This window comes from Cydia amplana, chromosome 2 (genome assembly GCF_948474715.1).
Source record: "Cydia amplana chromosome 2, ilCydAmpl1.1, whole genome shotgun sequence".
NCBI classification, from domain to species: domain Eukaryota; kingdom Metazoa; phylum Arthropoda; class Insecta; order Lepidoptera; family Tortricidae; genus Cydia; species Cydia amplana.
Genome location: NC_086070.1, coordinates 25,067,778 through 25,087,144, shown reverse-complemented (window position 1 = coordinate 25,087,144; position 19,367 = coordinate 25,067,778). Strand labels below are relative to the sequence as shown.

Sequence of the window (19,367 nt, the reverse complement as noted above, 5' to 3'; positions counted from 1 at the left end):
TACATTTTTTTACAATTTTTATAAGTATTATAAATATCTAATAAGGTACAGTAATCGAGCATCATTTCATAAAACTACGTGCTTACTTAGTTAGAATATTATTAAATAATTTAATATTATACAATTATATTTAACGTCGAATAGAGTTATATAGGTACTGGTAATTTTTTGATTTTACTTTGTGGTCGCTACTATGTTTAGTGTAAGCCAAAGAGAATTGATTGACATAGAGTGGTAAAGTATAAGAAAAAAACGTGCCCCTTAGTTTGACATCATATGGCGCTGTACTGCGCCATATGTTTTGCGGTCACTGAATTGTCAAACGCAATCACAATCAGAGTTACCGCAAAATGTATGAAGCTGTACAGCGCCATCTCGTTTACCCGTCAAATTAGAAGCACGAAATTGTCTTAGATTTGACGCATCACTCAATCAATGTATCTTTGGTTTAAGCATAGACTTGTCCCATCAGGGGGTCGAAGTTCGCGTATATTACGATACGATACGCTGCGTTTAGTTTAAGCATTTTCTGAGCGTTTCTTTTATTTTTTGCCATTTTTATAAATTGTGACCTATTTCGCCACTTTTGTGTTATATAGTCAGGACTCAGGATCGCGAGACCTTTTCATTCTTATAGGAGAAAAAAAAGTGTCCTTGAATTTCCATACATTTTTCAAACTTTCCTTTTTGTTACCGCCATACAAAGTATATGGGGAAATGGTAACACAATAGGAAAAAAACTCTGGGACATTTTTTTATCCCATTAGGATTCGATCCTGATTCTGGGTAGAAATAACAGAAAAGTAGCAAAAAAGGGCACAATATATAAAAATGCCAAAAAATAAAAGAAATGCTCTTCTATCAGCCGCTATGCATTGTGGTGGGCCGAGGGTATAATAGCGTTACGTAAGCGACACTAAATTTGTGAAACATTCTAAAAAAGTCCTATTTACGCACGAATATTAGTAAAAGAATATCACCACAACTTTAAAGTGTGTCATGTACATCGATCGTCTTTCAAACTTAAAACACCTATTCCCATCTATACCCGCGGGGACAAATGGGGATACACCGAAAAAGGATAACACCACAACTTTAAAGAGTGTCATGTACCTACATCGATCGTCTTTCAAACTTAAAACACCTATTCCCATTCGAGTATAGACCCGCGGGGACAAATGGGAATACACCGAAAAAATCACCACCATAACTTTAAAGAGTGTCATGTACATCGATCGCCTTTCAAACTTAAAACACCTATTCCCATCTATACCCGCGGGGACCAATGGGAATACACCGAAAAAGGATAACACCATAACTTTAAAGAGTGTCATGTACATCGGTCGTCTTTCAAACTTAAAACACCTATTCCCATCTATACCCGCGGGGACCAATGGGAATACACCGAAAAAGGATACCACCATAACTTTAAAGAGTCTCATGTACATCGATCGTCTTTTCTTCACTATACCTATTCCCATCTGTACCCGCGGGGACAAATGGGAATACACCGAAAAAGGATAACACCATAACTTTATAGAGTCTCATGTACATCGATCGTCTTTTCTTCCACACTGTACCTCACAAAGGGGTTCCTGACCCTGAAGGGCGCGGGCTAGAAGGTGGGAGCGTTCATGATGAAGATCCTCTGTTCCTCCCGTTTGATCCACCGCAGGAGGCGGTCCACCGCCTTTATGGCGTGGTCTTTATCCATCAGGGGATCAAAGGTCACGTAGAGTTCGAAGCCGTTTGTTATCTGGAATGTAAGAATGGTACGTACAGAAAATTCACTCTCTAACAAAACGCGTCTATTACGCAGATGGGTCAAACAGATTACTGTGTTATCGTCTTTCCTGTAGACATACACAAGAGTTAAGGGCTATAAAGGTTAATTTTCTTATTTAACCCTTATCCACGTGAAAAGGTCCTCCTTTTATTTAGAGAACTATGATAAAATCATTACTTACATACCCACAAGCTGTTAACTATTACCCACAGGAGATAAAACTAGTGTGTTAGCGCTAACTGTACATTTTTCTCTCCTGTGGGCAATAGTTAACAGCTTGTGGGCATGTAAGGAATGATTTTATTATAGTTCTCTAAATAAAAGGAGGACCTTTTCACCTGGATAAGGATTAAATAAGAAAATTAACCTTTATAGCCCTTAACTCTTGTGTATGTCTACAGGAAAGACGATAACACAGTAATCTGTTTGACCCAGATATGACCGCTAGGTGCGCAAGCGCGAGGCGTCCGTTCCGTAGCGGTGCGCGGCAACTACTACGGCTAGACACCAAATTTGGTGTGGGCCGCGTGTACTTGTAGGTACTTGTAGCGACGCGACGGAATCGCGGAGTGAGCCACGCCTGACGGTAGCTAGATGTAAGCACGCCAAGCACGAAGAATTTCGTTGATTGCCCCGCCATTTCCTATCTCTATCGCACGCGCATAATATGGAAGTTGCCTATAAATTATTTCACACCGTGCACGAAATAAAGCACCAGATAAGTAATTATCAGAAAAACATAGATAAAGCTGGTCAAGCAAATCTTGTCAAATTTTCTATGGGACGATATTCCTTCGCGCTTACATTTTTCAAATTTGGCGCCTTGATCAACTGACAAGATCTGCTTGGCCAGCTATAGCATTTATTTTTAAACACAATTAAGGGGTCCACTGATTAACAGTCCGCCTGACGATATCGGCCTGTCAGTTTGAACAAAAAGTTGACAGTTCCGAACAACTGACAGGCCGATATGGTCCGGCGGACTGGTAATCAGTGTGCCCCTTTACTATAGTTGGTCAAACCAAATTTTTCTGTAAAAAAATAACAAAAAAATATACTCATCCTTTTGGGTGCTTGTACTAGTGTAAGATAAAGATAGTATGATTCTTTCTATGTTTGAAATGAGACAGTCCTTTGACAAACGATAATCTTACCCAAGCCAGTATGGTATCCTGCGAGTTGGACCTAAAGATGAGCTTGGCTGGTGTAGAGGTGCAATGTATCTGGCTGCAGAACTTCCTGTAGTTCCTCACGTAGTCGATCTCGGACATTTTGGTTAGCTTCCTCTCTTTGAGCACGTCGCCGCCCTCTTTGTGCCGTAGTCGGTAATCCTGGAAAACGAAGGTTAGAAATAAGATTATAACGGTCACAAAAGAGTATAACAATTTATACAAGTTAGTCTGCATGTCATTTTAGACGCAAAACGGAAATAGGGAATATTACGCGAACTCAGCGTAGGGGGCGCCACTCCCACAATAAGTCACAATCTAAAGGTCTACCGCAAAAAAGAGAGTCGAAATGTTGTTATCTAACCTCTTTATCACTCTTGCATATTCGAGCGATAAAGAGGCAGGTATTAGCTGAGTTTCGATTTCGCGTTTCCCGGTAGGCCCTTTGTAAAGAAATTGATGTATCAATGTCATATTTGATTGTCTGTGAAAACTTGTCAAAAAACAGTTTAAGGTACAGTGTATAAGTTACTCTATGGTTTACTAAAGGCGCTAGTGCTGCACTCTGGCGGAAAAACATTGCAGTAATACTCCCTATTTGATGTTGATGAACGGACGGGAGGCGATGACTATTTTTTTTACGTGTTTACACAAAGAAGATGATGATGATGATGAGATAGTTTGAGTCCCGGGGAGGGACACAGGATTGTTATATAGTAGATAGACAAAGGGTAGTGTTATATATGTCACCGTAAAATTGTAAACACTCGTCAGATTATAATCTCGCTAGTTAAATTATAAACTGACGGTAGGGAGATTATAAACTAACCTAACCTACGTTAGATTATAAACTAACGGGTTCACAATCTTACGGTGTCATATATAAAGGGTGTGTTATGTGTTTGACGACTGGTCTGGCCTAGTGGGTAGTGACCCTGCCTGTGAAGCCGCGGTCCTGGGTTCGAATCCTGGTAAGGGCATTAAATTTTTGTGATGAGCACAAATATTTGTTATGAGTCTTGGGTGTTTACTTATGTATTTGTATATTATATTATATATATAAGAATGTCCTATAATATTTATACCTGCAATTTGTCTATAGATATAGGGTCCGAAGTGAACAGCTGTGCCGTAGATTTACACTTGTACATGAAGTGCCTAATCTCTGGTATCCCTATGTGTTTAAGCGGATCTGTGGTTGGTAAATCTGGATGCCTAGAACACACATAAACAGTAATTATTGCACGGTAGAGTAGAGAAAGTAATACAAAAATACAAAAAATAGCAGAAGCGCTGGTGGCTTAGCGGTAAGAGCGTGCGACTTGCAATCCGGAGGTCGCGGGTTCAAACCCCGGCTCGTACCAATGAGTTTTTCGGAACTTAGGTATGTACGAAATATCATTTGATATTAACCAGTCGCTTTTCGGTGAAGGAAAACATCGTGAGGAAACCGGACTAATTCCAATAAGGCCTAGTTTCCCCTCTGGGTTGGAAGGTCAGATGGCAGTCGCTTTCGTAAAAACTAGTGCCCACGCCAATTCCTGAGATTAGTTGCCAAGCGGACCCCAGGCTTACATGAGCCGTGATGACAGAAAGCAGCAGAAGTTGCTAAGCGGGCGATGTTCAAAATGATCTTGACACGACTTTATTTTTAACAGAATAAGAGCGTGTAAAGGTAATTTTGAACACCTCGCCCGCTTAGTAAATTCTGCTGCTGACTGTACAAAGTTTACTTATCAAACTTATCTTGGCCGTTTTGTTTTTATGCTGGAGTGTTGGAGTTTTAGACAAGAAATTTAGTGTACAGCGCCATCTATCTTAGATCATTGCCAAATGATTTAACCCCATTGAGTCGATGTGTTTTGCCTGAAAGAGAGGGTAAAATTCGTTTCGCTGTAGTTAGAAAGAGAAGCAAAACTAAATAGTACCTGTTAAGTGCGTCGTTGATGGCCGACAAACATTTATTTTGCCGCAGTTTCTCTGCTATGGTGTGTTTAGCTTGAGAGAGAGGGAAGAACGCGTCTCGCTGTACTGTTAGAAGGAGAAGGCATGCTTGACAGTCTTCGGAGATGTATGAGACGTGGCCGTGGAGGAAACCACTGGAATTAAAAACAAAGTTGTCAAAATGCTGTCAAAAACTACAAAAGTAGCAAAGCGGGCGATATTTATTTATTTATTTAAACTTTATTGCACAATACAAGAAAGTACAAATGGTGGACTTAATGCCATAAGGCATTCTCTACCAGTCAACCATTGGGCCAAACAGAAACTTACAATTGGTGCGGAAGAGAAAATCAGTACAGAGATATAAAAGTCACTATCTAATATCGATATAATAATGACGAGCAATTTTCTTAAGAGAATTTTGAAATAAATAAATAAAATTAGGTAGGTATATTATTCTATTTCGCTATAGGTACATATTCTTCTATAGGATGAATGAGCAGGAACAACCTAAAATGATTTCAAACCCACTATTGTGTGAATTATATTCGGTCAAATATAAAAATATATTTTACAGTACATATGGGGCATATACTTTTCCGCACTAGTGCATAAAATAGCACTTTTCGTGCGAAGTCGAAACTTTAAAGTGCCATATGTACTGTAAAACGTTGTTCGATACACGTGCGAATAGGTAATTCGCAACTCGTGTCGATTTAAAACACTCCCTTCGGTTGTGTTTTAATTTACCGCCACTCGTTTCGAATTTCCTCTTTTTCGCACTTGTATCGAAAATAACTATTTTAAGTATACAAAGTTTCTATAAAAACTTTCTAGACTTACATCATATATCAATTTCAGTCAACTTCAATTCAACCTTCGACACTAAACAACAAAACTCATACTGACTTAGTCAAACTCTCGGCAGTTTTGAAATACTCCGTATTAAGATAACAAATGTACCTACTTCTAAGAACTTTCTAGATCATTCACAAGGTATATCAATTCACAGTCAACCTAAAATCAACCTTGTATACTAAGCAATAAAGCTCATACTCACGTAGCGTCAAACTTATCAACCTAAAATCAACCTCTTATAATAAGCAATAAAGCTCATACTCACGTAGCATCAAACTTGGGTAAACAAATCGGCGTCCAACTCTCAGCAGTCTTAAAAGACTCCGAACTCCTCACCAGATTAAACAACAAATGTATATCCGAAGGGTGTAATGTGTATTTCTTCATTCTCACTAAAGTGATCAACTGATTGCTTGCTATGAGTATAGATAATATTATGTCTCTTATTTTAAGAGTATGTCTTTAAAGATGATTCCGCCATTTTGTTTTTTTTTTCAAAAACGGAATCGGCAACAAAATCGAACCTACTCACAAAATTTCACGAGAATCCGTTGAGAAAAGCAACCTGTAGTAGGGAACAACCGGACATGCGAAAGCATTTTCACCCAAGCTAAATACGTACCTTATCTATAGAAACTATCAATGTATACAAATGTATAATACTTATATAAATACTTACGTAGCATCAAATTTGGGTAAACAAATCGGCGTCCAACTCTCAGCAGTCTTAAAAGACTCCGAACTCCTCACCAGATTAAACAACAAATGTATATCCGAAGGGTGTAATGTGTATTTCTTCATTCTCACTAAAGTGATCAACTGATTGCCTGCTATGAGTATAGCGAATACTAGGTCCCTTATTTTGTGGCAGGCTGAAATAATGGCGTGTGTTATGGATTCTCTGGATTTTTCTGGGAGCGGCAGGCAACGGACGGCACCTGGAAATAGTTTGGCAGTTAATTTAAAGAAATGTCAAACAGATGTCCTGCAAAGTTTAGTCCGAGAAACCGTATATAACCCGTACCTATGTAAACCTATCAAAGCTACTAAGCCTATCAATAACTAACCTAACTCATCGAACCAAATAAAAAATAAATCTACATTGCCACTTCACGCCTAAGCAAGTGCTGCCATCTACCGTTCTCGTACGTTTTCTTATGCATAGTAGGTTCTGCCATCTTGTCGACTACATTGGAAGTATAAACTTCACTTTTACGTTCACGCCAAAAATCTGACGGCTCCTGTGCTGCCCCCTACAGTTCATGCACGCTCCTTATATTCTAAAGCCGAATTATTTAATACGACAATCGCATCTACCTAAGATTTTCGTATTCATTTTTAAACGGAAACATCCATTTCTTTCTTTTGATTGATATAACCTTTTATTCATAAAACTTTACGGGCCTGATTTAGTTCAACTATGTTTTATCCCTTTCTTACAAAATACAAAAGTCAAAATGACAGATAAAGACGAACGATTCATAGCTAATTCAGGCCAGTAACGCGTTAATGAATGACGCTATTAGTCTTTTAGATAGTATATCAAACATTTTATATTAGAAATCACCTAGTAAAAACGCTGGATCTTTTTCCATAAATATAAGTAGATGGTCTATAAGCCTTTCGGCGCCTGACAGCAATCTCCTCAGATCATAGTTGCGGCGTTGCTCGAAGATCTTATTCAATTGAGTTAGGGTTAGAACTGACACTATTTGGTTGAAGGCGTATCTGAAAATACAATAAATAAATCTTTGAAAGTTATTTGCGAAGTTTTCAACCAAAACGGACCACATTGTCGTTTGCCAATAAGGTTGGTTTCAAATTGAAGCTACATGGAAATAGCGCCTTATTGACAACCGACAAATAAGTACCCTTTTAGTTGAAAATGGCACATTTATGAAATAGTTTATTAAACAGAGTAGAATGGATTTTTTTAGTATTGATAGATCTCAGGATAACTTGGTAATGGTCTCGATACTAGATGCGGTCAAAGAAATTTGAACCTTCTTTACTGTAGTTAGAATCCAACTTTAAATGACATCACTCATCAGCTCATCATACAGGTCGAGATCAATCGATAGAGCCCGCGATGCGACATGCGACACTGCCATTCAAATGTGAAACGTCACTACTGTGTAAGGTTTAAATTTCTTTGACTCTAATGTAAAACCAATGTAAAACATGTCCGCGCTCAAGCGGGGAGGTATTATGTACAATTTTATTTACCTTATTTTATTTTATGTACCTTATAGTTCATTTTTTTAGCATTAGAGTGAAGGTTAACAATTGGTTAACAATCTTGACGTGTCTTTTTATAAAAAAATATTGAAAAACGCTTAAAAAATGAGTTTATTTTACTTATGAAAGCAAAAGAATGTAATACATTGTATATGATTTATAATTCTAACATATATTTGCTGAGACTTATTTTTCAATGGTGATTTTTAATAAAATTACATGTTAAGATCGCTTACTTTCTTTCCAATGATAAAAATAATGAACTATAGGAATTAATATTATCTACAGGCAAGCATCTAAAAAAGTAAGTAAGTTAAAAAAACTTACGTCAACTGTAAAACCAACTGTGTTTCACTCTCATTGCTCTTAGACACTGCGACCAGTATCAAAGGTCCTTTCACCAAGAACACCGCTTTGCAGTCCTTAGTGTTGATGGCCCTCAGGATATCTTGGTTGTGGTCTTCAACTACGCTGACCAGCGCTTGGATTACTCCGCAGAGGCCGGCCAGCTTGTCCTCGTTGCCATACCTGAAAGTAGTTAGGTGATTTGTTTAAGTCTCACTATAAACATTTACCTTAAAATCAGGTATCTTTAGTCCACAACTTACAACTATGGTCCAAATTCAAGTTCCAGTAAAATATGTATAGTATTTTCCAAAATGTTGAGTATACAATATATATAATAGAAACGCTATGAGTACAAATGAATGTTAAAAACTGGACCATAGTTGTACTTAAGGACTATAATATAGTTACTTGAGTTTACAGTATGTGAAGATATTTCTATATTATCTTATCAACTCCATTGAAAGATAAATTTATATGGTATGGCTAATTATATTTAAAATAAAAATTAATTTATTAGACATTGCTCTTAAATAATTTATGTTTATTATGTAACCCCTGTAATCCGTCAACAGCTGGTTTTAGCAAGGCCCTACCACTTAAGTTAGTTATTCAACAAGAACACACTCAATGTGTATAAGATAGCATCTCATAAATCATTATAAAACGAAACTCACCTAGAGTATATAGGTTTACCGGCAGAACTCAGTATAAACACATGCTTCTCCTTGTTAACGAGCTCCGGAGACTTCAAGTAGTCATCCTGCTCACTTTCCACTTCCCCGTTCTCTTCCACCAGGTTGGGGTTGCTGGCTGACGCTGACATGGGTTCCTGGAAATAATAAAACATTTATTCAATTATTTCCTTTATTTATAAACCACATAGGATCAGTGGTTTTAGTGTTCCGTACAAAACACTTATCGGATCACTCCGGTCTTGCAATTCGGTTATTCTATCCTGTCGTCAGCTAGGGGACAATAAATAGCCTTGATGACATTTATTTATTAATGGTATCAGTTGACCAGGTTTGTTTTGAGGATTAAATGTCTCCTGCCCTAGTAGCACGGTAGCATTTTTATCGTTTATTACCATGCCTGTCACGTTCTAACAAGTATGTAAGTGCGAAAGTGACGGGCATAGTGATAGTCTATAAAAATGGAACCATGCTGAGCCCGCAGGGGGTCCAATGCAAGATATATCTGAAAATGTATGTATAATGTGTGCTATAGGTTTGTGCACCAGAATTGAATTCACGCACACAATAATAAAAATCATCTAATGAGATGAGAGTGAGTTTGAAATTAGTACCTATTCTTTTTTCATACTGATAGTAACTTAATAGCAAGTTGAACCACCCAAATGGACCAAAAAGTTCTTCAAGGTTTTTTTTTCTTTATTTTTGCTTTAAAATATGGGTTTAAGTCACATTAAATCATTCAATACTGTTTTTGCAATTAGTAATCAGTGTAGCTGTGAGTAATCATTTCACCTCAACACTCCTGGCAATACCTATACCTATAGTGATTTTGGTCAATAAATTTACTAGCCAAAGTAAACATTTAACCCATGCAATATTGTATTACTAAGGCAAAGATAAGATAAACCAAACCAAACAAAAACACTCACATCTTTATTCTGTAAATCATCACTCGACTTTGCAGCCTTCATTTGCGCTTCTTTCGAACTCTCTCCAATCTCACTTTGAATCTCACTAATAGTGCTACTTTTCACAGTCAAAGAGTCGTTCCTCTCTTGAAGACTCGAGCTCATCTCCGAAGCAAATTCTTCAAAAGAATCTGTAGGATTCAGTATACTTTCCGGACAAGCTCCGGGCTCTAAATCACTTCCTATGTTCACCTGTACATCACTTGTGGCCGGCACACTGTCTTTGGATGTCGACGCCATAGTTTTAGTTGTTAATTAGCAAGGAAAACTGCTGAATCTTTCATTTACAGTTTGGTTGGTTTGACGGGATAGGGGGACGACCAGAGAAATGTCAAACTGACGTTTGCGTTTCGTTACTGCTGCAATGCGTATATTATGCCTTTGAAATCTTAAAGCCCTAACACACTACCGCACCGCAACAAGGTCACGGCTTGCCGCACCCATAAGTGAGAGCGAGAAAAAGATATTGAACTCACCGCTACCGCGTGTCTAGATATCTTTCTTTGTGTAATAAAAAAATATGAATAATAATTAATACAAAGTATTTCAATACTCCGATTTTTATTATGGTCAGGCAACTCAGGCAACTTGAACGACGAACACCGACGTTCGCAAATTTCGGGCATTTTACTTCAATGCAGGCATAATTACAGCTGGTCAAGCTAATCTTGTCAGTAAAAAAAGGCGCGAAATTAAAGTTTCTATGGGACGATATCCCATCGCGCCTACATTTTTCATTTGCCGCCTTTTTCTACTGACAAGATCTCCAGTGTGATCTCCAGAAGTGTCCAGACGAGACAATTTTTCGCCAATCTGATGAAATTGTCCGATCAAATGGCTCAAAATTTACGAACTTTCATTTTCGCGGTTATAGTCCAGGAGGTGCGGACTTGGAGGATATAACCAAACGGAGACGCGCCTTGTGTGTAATTTTCTGTACAAAAGAGTCTGCCGATTTTTGCGGGGGAGGGCACGTCAAATGTACGACCTATACATAACGTAAAAATAGCCATGTCAGATAAATGTCAGTCCATACATTGTGTATGACCATTGGCCGCCTATTTTCGAATGGCTACTCTGTTTGGTTATAGGTATCCTCTAAGGGTGCGGACGCAAAAATGCCAATTTTCAATGGCTGGTATGGGGACACTGGCATTTAGACTTTTTTAATTTTATTTAGAGCGCTTGACTGACAATATTTAGTCACCGTAAATCTAAAATTGGCGAGTAAATTGTGTACGCGTTCACGCTAAATGAGATTGAAGCTATGTATTTTATTTTTCTGATCATGTTTTCAATTTGATCATAGGTACTAGCACTAGCTATACCTATACTTCCTTGAATCTTTTCTATTCAAAATATTTCTAAGACACTCAAATCCCTATTCTATTACCTATGTAAGAAATGTCTGCTAGCGGGGACTTGGACACTACGACTCAATGTGTCTCGAAATCCGTAGTCAGTCGAGTGGAAACAGCTGATAACTGCGTACTTTAACGTTGAACATTCAATGGAGAGTTGTCTTATAATATAAGGGCCTGTACAGACGGGGACAATTTTTCGATTGTCTAATCAAATCACGCCCGTGAATTCGATCGCTGATTAAGTATGACCGATACTAACGATACTTATTACCGATAAGACGGGGTGAATATCAATTTGTGATGCTAGTACGCGTAATTTAAAGCACTCAAAATATCACCGTACTTATATTAAAAATTGGTAAAAGTGGCCAAATTGGCGTTTGCGTCCACGCCACCTGATTTGATCGGACAATTTAATCAGATTAGCGGAAAATTGTTCCCGCCTGGACAGGCCTTGACGTTGCAGAGGGCCTACCGCGAACCACGTTCGACGTGTTGCCTCTCTGCCGCACTTGTAAATTCGTACGTGAGTGTGACAGGGAGGCAACACGTCGAACGTGGTTCGCGGTAGGCCCTCTGATTTGTTGCAGATTCACTGGAGAGTTGTCTTAAAAACGGACTTGGATGGAATTATAAATAGGTACTATCGCAAACTTTATACGAAAACGTTACCTAGCTATTAGCTTAGTACCTAAGCTAGACCGCAGGTAAATACCCCAAAACTGCATGTCATTTGTTAATAGATATAGACGATCAAACAACTTTGTTAGTAGAGAAAGGCGCGAAATTCAATTTTTCTTCGGTCCTACATTTTATAAATTTGCCACTTTTTTCTGCTGGCGGAAATGGCTTGATTGAAAGACTAAACCGTTTTAATTATGTTAATTTTAGTAGGGTATCAACATAATCTAGATTAGTCGCCTAAAAAAAGTATGTAGGTACCTACATAATTTCTTCAAAACAGGAAATTATTAAGCCAAAATTCTAAAACATCCTACCTACCTAATTAAGCTCCTCTCTGTCTCCAACAATTTGTTATGACGAGCCATTTGCGAACGCACTTAATCACTAAAACGTCGCGAGCAGACATCTTGCCTAAACTTGTCTGGGGGCTCTTCAAAAGTCACTCTGCGACATACAAGTTGATACAACTCCGTTACAAGGGCGGTACTGTTGGTAACTCACTTGAAATTCACTTGACGAACAAGTTTTTGACGTGATAACGTCTTATAAATGGATGAACACCGGTAACATGCACGAAAAAGTGACACGTTGTGGATATAATTATCTCCATGGTAATGTATAAAAGGCAATGGCAATTTTTCATCAATGTTTTCTTATGACGTTATCACGCAAAATTATCGTCCGTAAACCGACTTTACAGACAACCATAGTTTTTAATTTTCTTTTTGACATTGTATAGGTTGCGTTGAGCAGGAAAGCGGACCCTGGCGCTAGGCCGGGAAAACGCTAGGTTGAAGAAGAAGAAGAAGAAGAAGAAGGAGAAGGATAAGCTGCGCTTACATCACTCTCTCTCTCTTTCTTTAGCCCTTTTCTACCCTTCGGGTGTAGGCTTCCATAGGGTCTCCCCAAACTTATCGACGCGGAATCGGCAATGCCAATAGAAATGAAACTTTATGTCCACGCAATAAGAGCGAAATAGACGCCGACGCGTCGGCCGTCGACGGCCGAACGGAGCCGAACCGAACCTTACCTGTTTATGCTGTTTACTATCGGCTTTCGCCGAATCCGCGTCGATAAGTATGGGGAGACCCCATTGATATAGTATAAAGAACTGGATACCCAATCAGCCGCCAAAAATGGCCCCACAAAAGTGATGTCAAAACAGATCATGCATTACTTTTTCGTTTAGTCTTGTTTGAAACGCTCAAATGTGAAGTTGTCAACAATTACGAAATGTGCCGTTAAAATATGTAAAAATAACAATGATAAAACAAGGAAAAAGGATGGAATGTATTTCTTTCGGTTAGTTCTTTGGATAGCATTACATAATTTATGTAATCTGGTGGTAATTTTATGGTTTTGAATAAATTAATTTGTTAGTACCAAAGAAGGGATGTTAAGGAACAAAAATCTAATGAGTCGATGTGAGGTCAATATTTTTTTATATTTTTATATGGAATTGATAAGAAATAATATTATGTTTAAATTCAAGATTTCCAAGAAAACCTATGCGACGTGCAAAGTGGACTGCTATTTAATTATAGCAAGAGATAGCGGTGATGCAGTTTTAAACAAGGCTAAACGGCACTTGTGTGTTCGGCCCATTTCCCTGTTTCCGACATATACACCACCAATAAGGGCTTATATCGACTAACTGTAAATGCTAAACCTGTCGGAACACAGTGACAACCACAAGATTTTTTTTATAAAGTATAGGTAGACTTTATAAAAAAAAATCCAATCAGTATCTAAATGTCCCCGTGCACCCGCGCTATGAGTAAATGTAGATCTTAAATACACAGTTATTTAATAAGTAGAATTTATTTCAAGGAAATTAGTATTTAAAGACGTATACTTACGAATTAAAAATTTGATTTGTTTGAATTTGAACCACGAATTAATTTTATTTGAGCTCCCGATTAAATTAAATTTGTTTTATTTATTACTTCAATTGGTTTTCCTGTACAGTAATACCTATTCAAGTGTACCAAAGTGACTCCATTCGTTCATTATTCTCGTTTGACGTTGTTTGACGTAAATACGTTACGTTTAGTGCCATCGGACTAAATTTTTTAACAGTGTTGGTACTTATGTTTGCAAATTTGACACTTAATGCTTACGACATTAAGCTCTTTTCTGTACGAAACATTTATCTTGACTCAAAATTTACGTAAGCGTTTTTATCATCAATGAAAATGGTGCGAAACGTCATTGGGATCCACATTTCTTGACGTTTTTGTTCTGCTTTGTGTGTCTATTTCTTTTATATTAAGTTAGTGGGAGACCCTTAATTTTACGCCACTCGTCACGGATCTGTGCGACTTGTAGCCACTTCTCCTTTCCAGTCCTTATGATGTCGTCGTCCCAACGCATCTTGGGTCTACTTTGAGGATGGTTGCCACTCGAGTAGTCGTTTCCTCCACGAATCGGTCTTTCGTGCTATATGACCAGCCCATTCCCACTTCAAACTAGCTATGCGTTTAACAACATCACATCAGTGACCTTGCTCTGTTGTCTCAACCACTCATTCGTTTTACGGTCTCTCAATGTGATCCGCACCAGTTTTCTCTCTAGCGCCCGCTGGACAACGCTCAATTTACATCAATATACCTTATAAAATAAAATTGACTTTTTAGCTGCGTTATACTGCTTGGGCATTCATTTGAAACACTCGCGTGATGTTATGATGTTAACCCAGACTAGTATTTTGATGCCTTTCATTATGTAGCAGTTAGCCTTCTTGAGCTTACTGTAAGACTTAGTTAATTTGTGTAAGAATGTTAGAGTCTGTGCGGACAGAGAAGAATCGTGAAATGTATGGGATCCAATGACTCTTTAAAGGGACCCACTGATTAGCAGTCCGCCGGGCGGTAGCGGCCTGTCAGTTATTCGGAACTGTCAACTTTTTGTTCTAGCTGACAGGCCGATACCATCCGGCGGACTGTTAATCAGTGGGCCCCTTAAGATATAGCTGGTATTATTTATTTATTTAATTAACCAATAGTAGCGCTTCAAGCTACGTGTCTCACGAATTCACAAACTTCACTCTCAAGTCGTGAACCGCGAGCCCAAACGCCAGTTTTATTACGGACTTTTTTTACGTTACCAAACTTGAAGAGACAAATTTACTATACGTGATACGTTTGCCTTATTGTGGCGGAAGCGATTTGTGGCGTATTTTTGATATAATATATCAAGCGCGTATTCGGGATTATAGGGTTTGAGGTACGTTTAAGTTTCGCTAAACTGTGAAGTAGTTTGATAAAATGCTGAAATTAATCTTAAACTATACTGGGTCAACCAAATCTTGTCAGTAAATAGGAACAAAAAAAACTATACTCATCCTTTTCTTTTGGGTGCTAGAGTACTAGTGTAAGACAAAGATAGTATGATTCTCTCTGTCTATGTTTGAAATCAAACAGACCTTTGACACACTATAGGTACTAATGAGTACGTATACTTGGTCAACCAGATCTTGACAGTAGAAAAAGGCGGCAAATTTGAAAAATGTAGGCGCAAAGGGATATCGTCCCATAGAAAATTTGAATTTCGCGCCTTTTTTTACTGACAAGATTTGGTTGACCAGCTATAGTGTAGGTGTGTACACTACTAGAAATTAGAAGAACAAGTAACGTTTGTACTTTGACGTACTTGATTTAAAATTCGAATTTTAGGGTTATGTTAAAGCGAGCGGATGTTTTATGCGATAAACGCAGCCAATAACGCAGTGTTGAACGTATGCGTCAAATGGAATGTTTGTAGGAAAATTGACCGCATAAAACAATGTACTTAGTGTCATTACATCATTAGGTAATTAAGGGCCCTCCACACTCGTGCGCGAATCGCGGCGCGAAGCCGCGAACGCAAGCGTGGCGTCGATTTCGCAGATCGCGTCGCGATTCGCGCACGAGTGTGGAGGGGGCTTTAGATTGTGTAAAATGGGTGGGTATAACGCAAACGAACGTTACGAACGTTCGTCACGCTACCTATCGAATGAAATTTACACTAGGGGTACCTACTGCTAGCGAATGGCGTCTAAACTTATTTTGCGTAAGTGTACCTACCTATTATAATAATATCGCTTAGTCGCTCAGTGCGCAGCTTAGCGCGTATTTATCGCTCAGTTTAGGTTATTTTTGGTGTACTTCCGTTTGGCCCAAATACATTTCGCCAAATTTCACTTCCCAACAAACTTATCGCAATAGTTTCATTTCCCAAAGGAACCTTTAGGAAAGTTACACTTCGCATATAACTTATTTGGTCAAATTATCATTTGGCATGATTTTACTTTGTCAAATGTTATTAGGACAAAAACTTATTTAGCAAACGTTTTTTATTGGCTAATATTATATTCCAAAAAGATGTTTGCTCAAATTGTCACTTCGCAAATTTGGCAAATAGGCATCTCTATTTAAATTTGAACCTAAATTCGTTCTGTTAGAATTTTGAATTTATATAATATTTCTACTCAGGATCAGTTGCTTTCTCCATTTTTACTGAGAAAAAATGTCCACAAGTTTTTGGTGCATTTGTATGAAATTTTGGGGCCACTTTTTACTCGTATTTAGGGTCGAAAGAGCTCGTGATTCTGACTGGAAATAATACAAAAAATCACAGTTCTGTGTAATGCAGATTGGGGGTAATCTTCATAAATTAAGTTATAGTAGGTACAATGCAGTACCAAAAAAATTACTATGTTTATTAAATTTTTAATCATCAAAATGTTAATATCAAGTCAATTTCATTTCTCCCCTCTGGATAACTGTCAATGGTTTGCATAGATGGCACCATCATAGCTTGCCGGGGCTTGCCCCTTCTCTAGTTGAGTTCTATGAGATTTGGCTTAAAGGGGCATAAAATTCTATATAAAAAATAAGAATTTGACACAATTCTAGGGATTGACAGAGCAATCTATGCTGGCGCCATCTGCTAAATACTTTGACCGGCCAATCCCATTGATTACCGAATCTTAATTCCTTAATTTTTATTTTAGGTCCTTATATAATTCTAAAATATTATTGCAGATATGTTCATGGTTCAACAAATTACATCCGTTTGCGTAAAACATAACTATAATGATAAAGTATTTCAAATGAAAGCAAAAATAAAAATACTGCAGGCCCTCTATTGGTATGTAAATTGTATGCCATGTAATATTTTGGGACATGTAAATTATGCTTAATGATACATTTGACTAAATAATACTTGGTAAAATGAAACTTGACCAAGTAATTATTTGCTAAACAATAACTTGCCAAAAAAGACTATTGCTAACTGAAAAATTGCGATAAGTTGTTTTGCCAAACATTTTTTTGGGAAATGATAATTTGGGAAACATAGTTTGGGATGTGATACTTTGGGAAACGTTTTTGGCCCATTCATTAGTAAACCGTTATTTTTAATAATCCTAACACATCTTAATACATTTTAAGTAAATTATAATAGCAAAGCTACCACAATCTCATAAATTCTCACAATTCAATTAAACAAGTCAAGTAACTCAGGTTAACTTCGGTGTCAGTTGCTCTTTCACTTAGAAACTTAAATAGTCGGTACAACTTTTAGTTCAAGTCCCTGGACAGCTGGCTTATTAAATAATGGTTGTCTGAGAGTGGAAGATTAATGAGCGTCCGCCATTTTAGTTGGTGCAATGCAAACATTATATGTAGGTAGGTAAATATTTGTTTGTATTCATGTTACCTGTCGTGATTGTTTCACCGGATGGTCTCATCGGAAGATCAGCGCTGGAAGTCGCCAGCAACATGCTGAGGTGAGACCATTTCGTGGCACTTTATCCTTTTATTCTCTGTTATATCCTTCTATTCTATTCAATTCTAAAACCCTTTATTACGCGATGTAGGTTAGAAACAACATAACTTTTGACCCTATTTTTGATTTTATTTCAGAAACGGATTCATTATCACAATTTGGTATATTAGAAACCTCAATATCATTTTTGAAGACCTATCCATAGATACCCCACACGTGGGTTTGATGAAAAAAATTTTTTTGAGTTTCAGTTCTAAGTATGGGGAACCCTAAAAATTTATTGTTTTTTTTTTTTCTATTTTTGTGTGAAAATCTTAATGCGGTTCACAGAATACATCTACTCAATATCACTATACAACTCAATTTTTTTTTGGTAATTTTAGGATAAATAGGACAAAAAAAACGACGAAGCGTTTCGAGAAAAGGTAGGTAGTGCCCTTGCGCTTCGCTTTGCTTGTCTTGGCGGGGGCACTGCCGTGCCCCCAGATACGAGTATGTAGTGTATTGTATGAAGATGAACCTAACGTAGGGTTGCCATACGTCCCGGTACGCCGGGACATGTCCCGGTTTGAAGCATGGTGTCCCGGCGTCCCGGCCGATAAGAAAATTGTCCCGGTTTAAAAATCATAGCTATTTAGTAGGGGGCTGGACTTGGTAAATAATACACAAAATAGTTCTTTACCTATAGATGACACGAAAACCTTTAGAAATGTGCAGTCAAGCGTGAGTCGAACTTAATTACTTAGTCTTTGACCCTACCCCTACGGGTTTTTTTTTAAATGTTTTCTACGAAACTACTGGACCAATTAGGGTGAAAATTGGTACAAATATGCAAGTTTGTGACTCAAAGACGGACATGTAACGCAAACAAATGAATTTTAAACATGGGAGCCACTTTTGGGGCGTAAATGGGAAACTTTAAAAATAAAGTTTTTCAAACTATATCTTGTTACATATCAAATGAAAGAGCTCATTGTGAGTAACTCAATTTATTTTTGTAATTTTAGGATAAATAGGACAAAAAAACGACGAAGCGTTTCGAAAAAAGGTAGGTAGTGCCCTTGCGCTTCGCTTTGCTTGTCTTGGCGGGGGCACTGCCGTGCCCCCAGATACGAGTATGTAGTGTATGGTATGAAGATGAACCTAACGTAGGGCTGCCATACGTCCCGGTACGCCGGGTCATGTCCCGGTTTGAAGCATGGTGTCCCGGCGTCCCGGCCGATAAGAAAATTGTCCCGGTTTAAAAATCATAGTTATTTAGTAGGGGGCTGGACTTGGTAAATAATAATATACCTACATTTCTACGTTTCATATGGCCAAATAAAAAAAAAATGTTTTATGGTACCTACTTTTAGCTAATGTCCAATATCAGTTTCTCAGACACACAATCATTAGATGGTTATGTAAATTATGTTATTTTATAGCTTTTAAAGTCTGTAATGTAGAGCTCGAATTTTAGGCTCCCGAGGGCCTAAAACCTCATCAATGGAACTTCGGCCCTCCGAGTAACTCTTGTACATATGACACATATTATTGTTGAGTAC

The 19,367-nt window shown here is 37.9% G+C and overlaps 1 protein-coding gene across 1 annotated transcript; it reads right to left on the bottom strand.

The window, feature by feature from the left end:
• Positions 1-1,530: 1,530 nt before the first annotated feature.
• On the bottom strand, positions 1,531-10,269 carry LOC134660900 (protein SAND). The gene is made up of 9 exons (XM_063516773.1): positions 9,968-10,269; positions 9,018-9,172; positions 8,323-8,523; positions 7,325-7,485; positions 6,437-6,695; positions 4,884-5,054; positions 4,041-4,170; positions 2,941-3,117; positions 1,531-1,756 (listed from the first exon to the last, which is right to left on the bottom strand). The coding sequence occupies exons 1-9, from the start codon at positions 10,244-10,246 to the stop codon at positions 1,616-1,618; spliced, it is 1,674 nt and encodes a 557-aa protein (XP_063372843.1). The 5' UTR covers positions 10,247-10,269; the 3' UTR covers positions 1,531-1,615.
• Between the last annotated feature and the right edge of the window lie 9,098 nt (positions 10,270-19,367).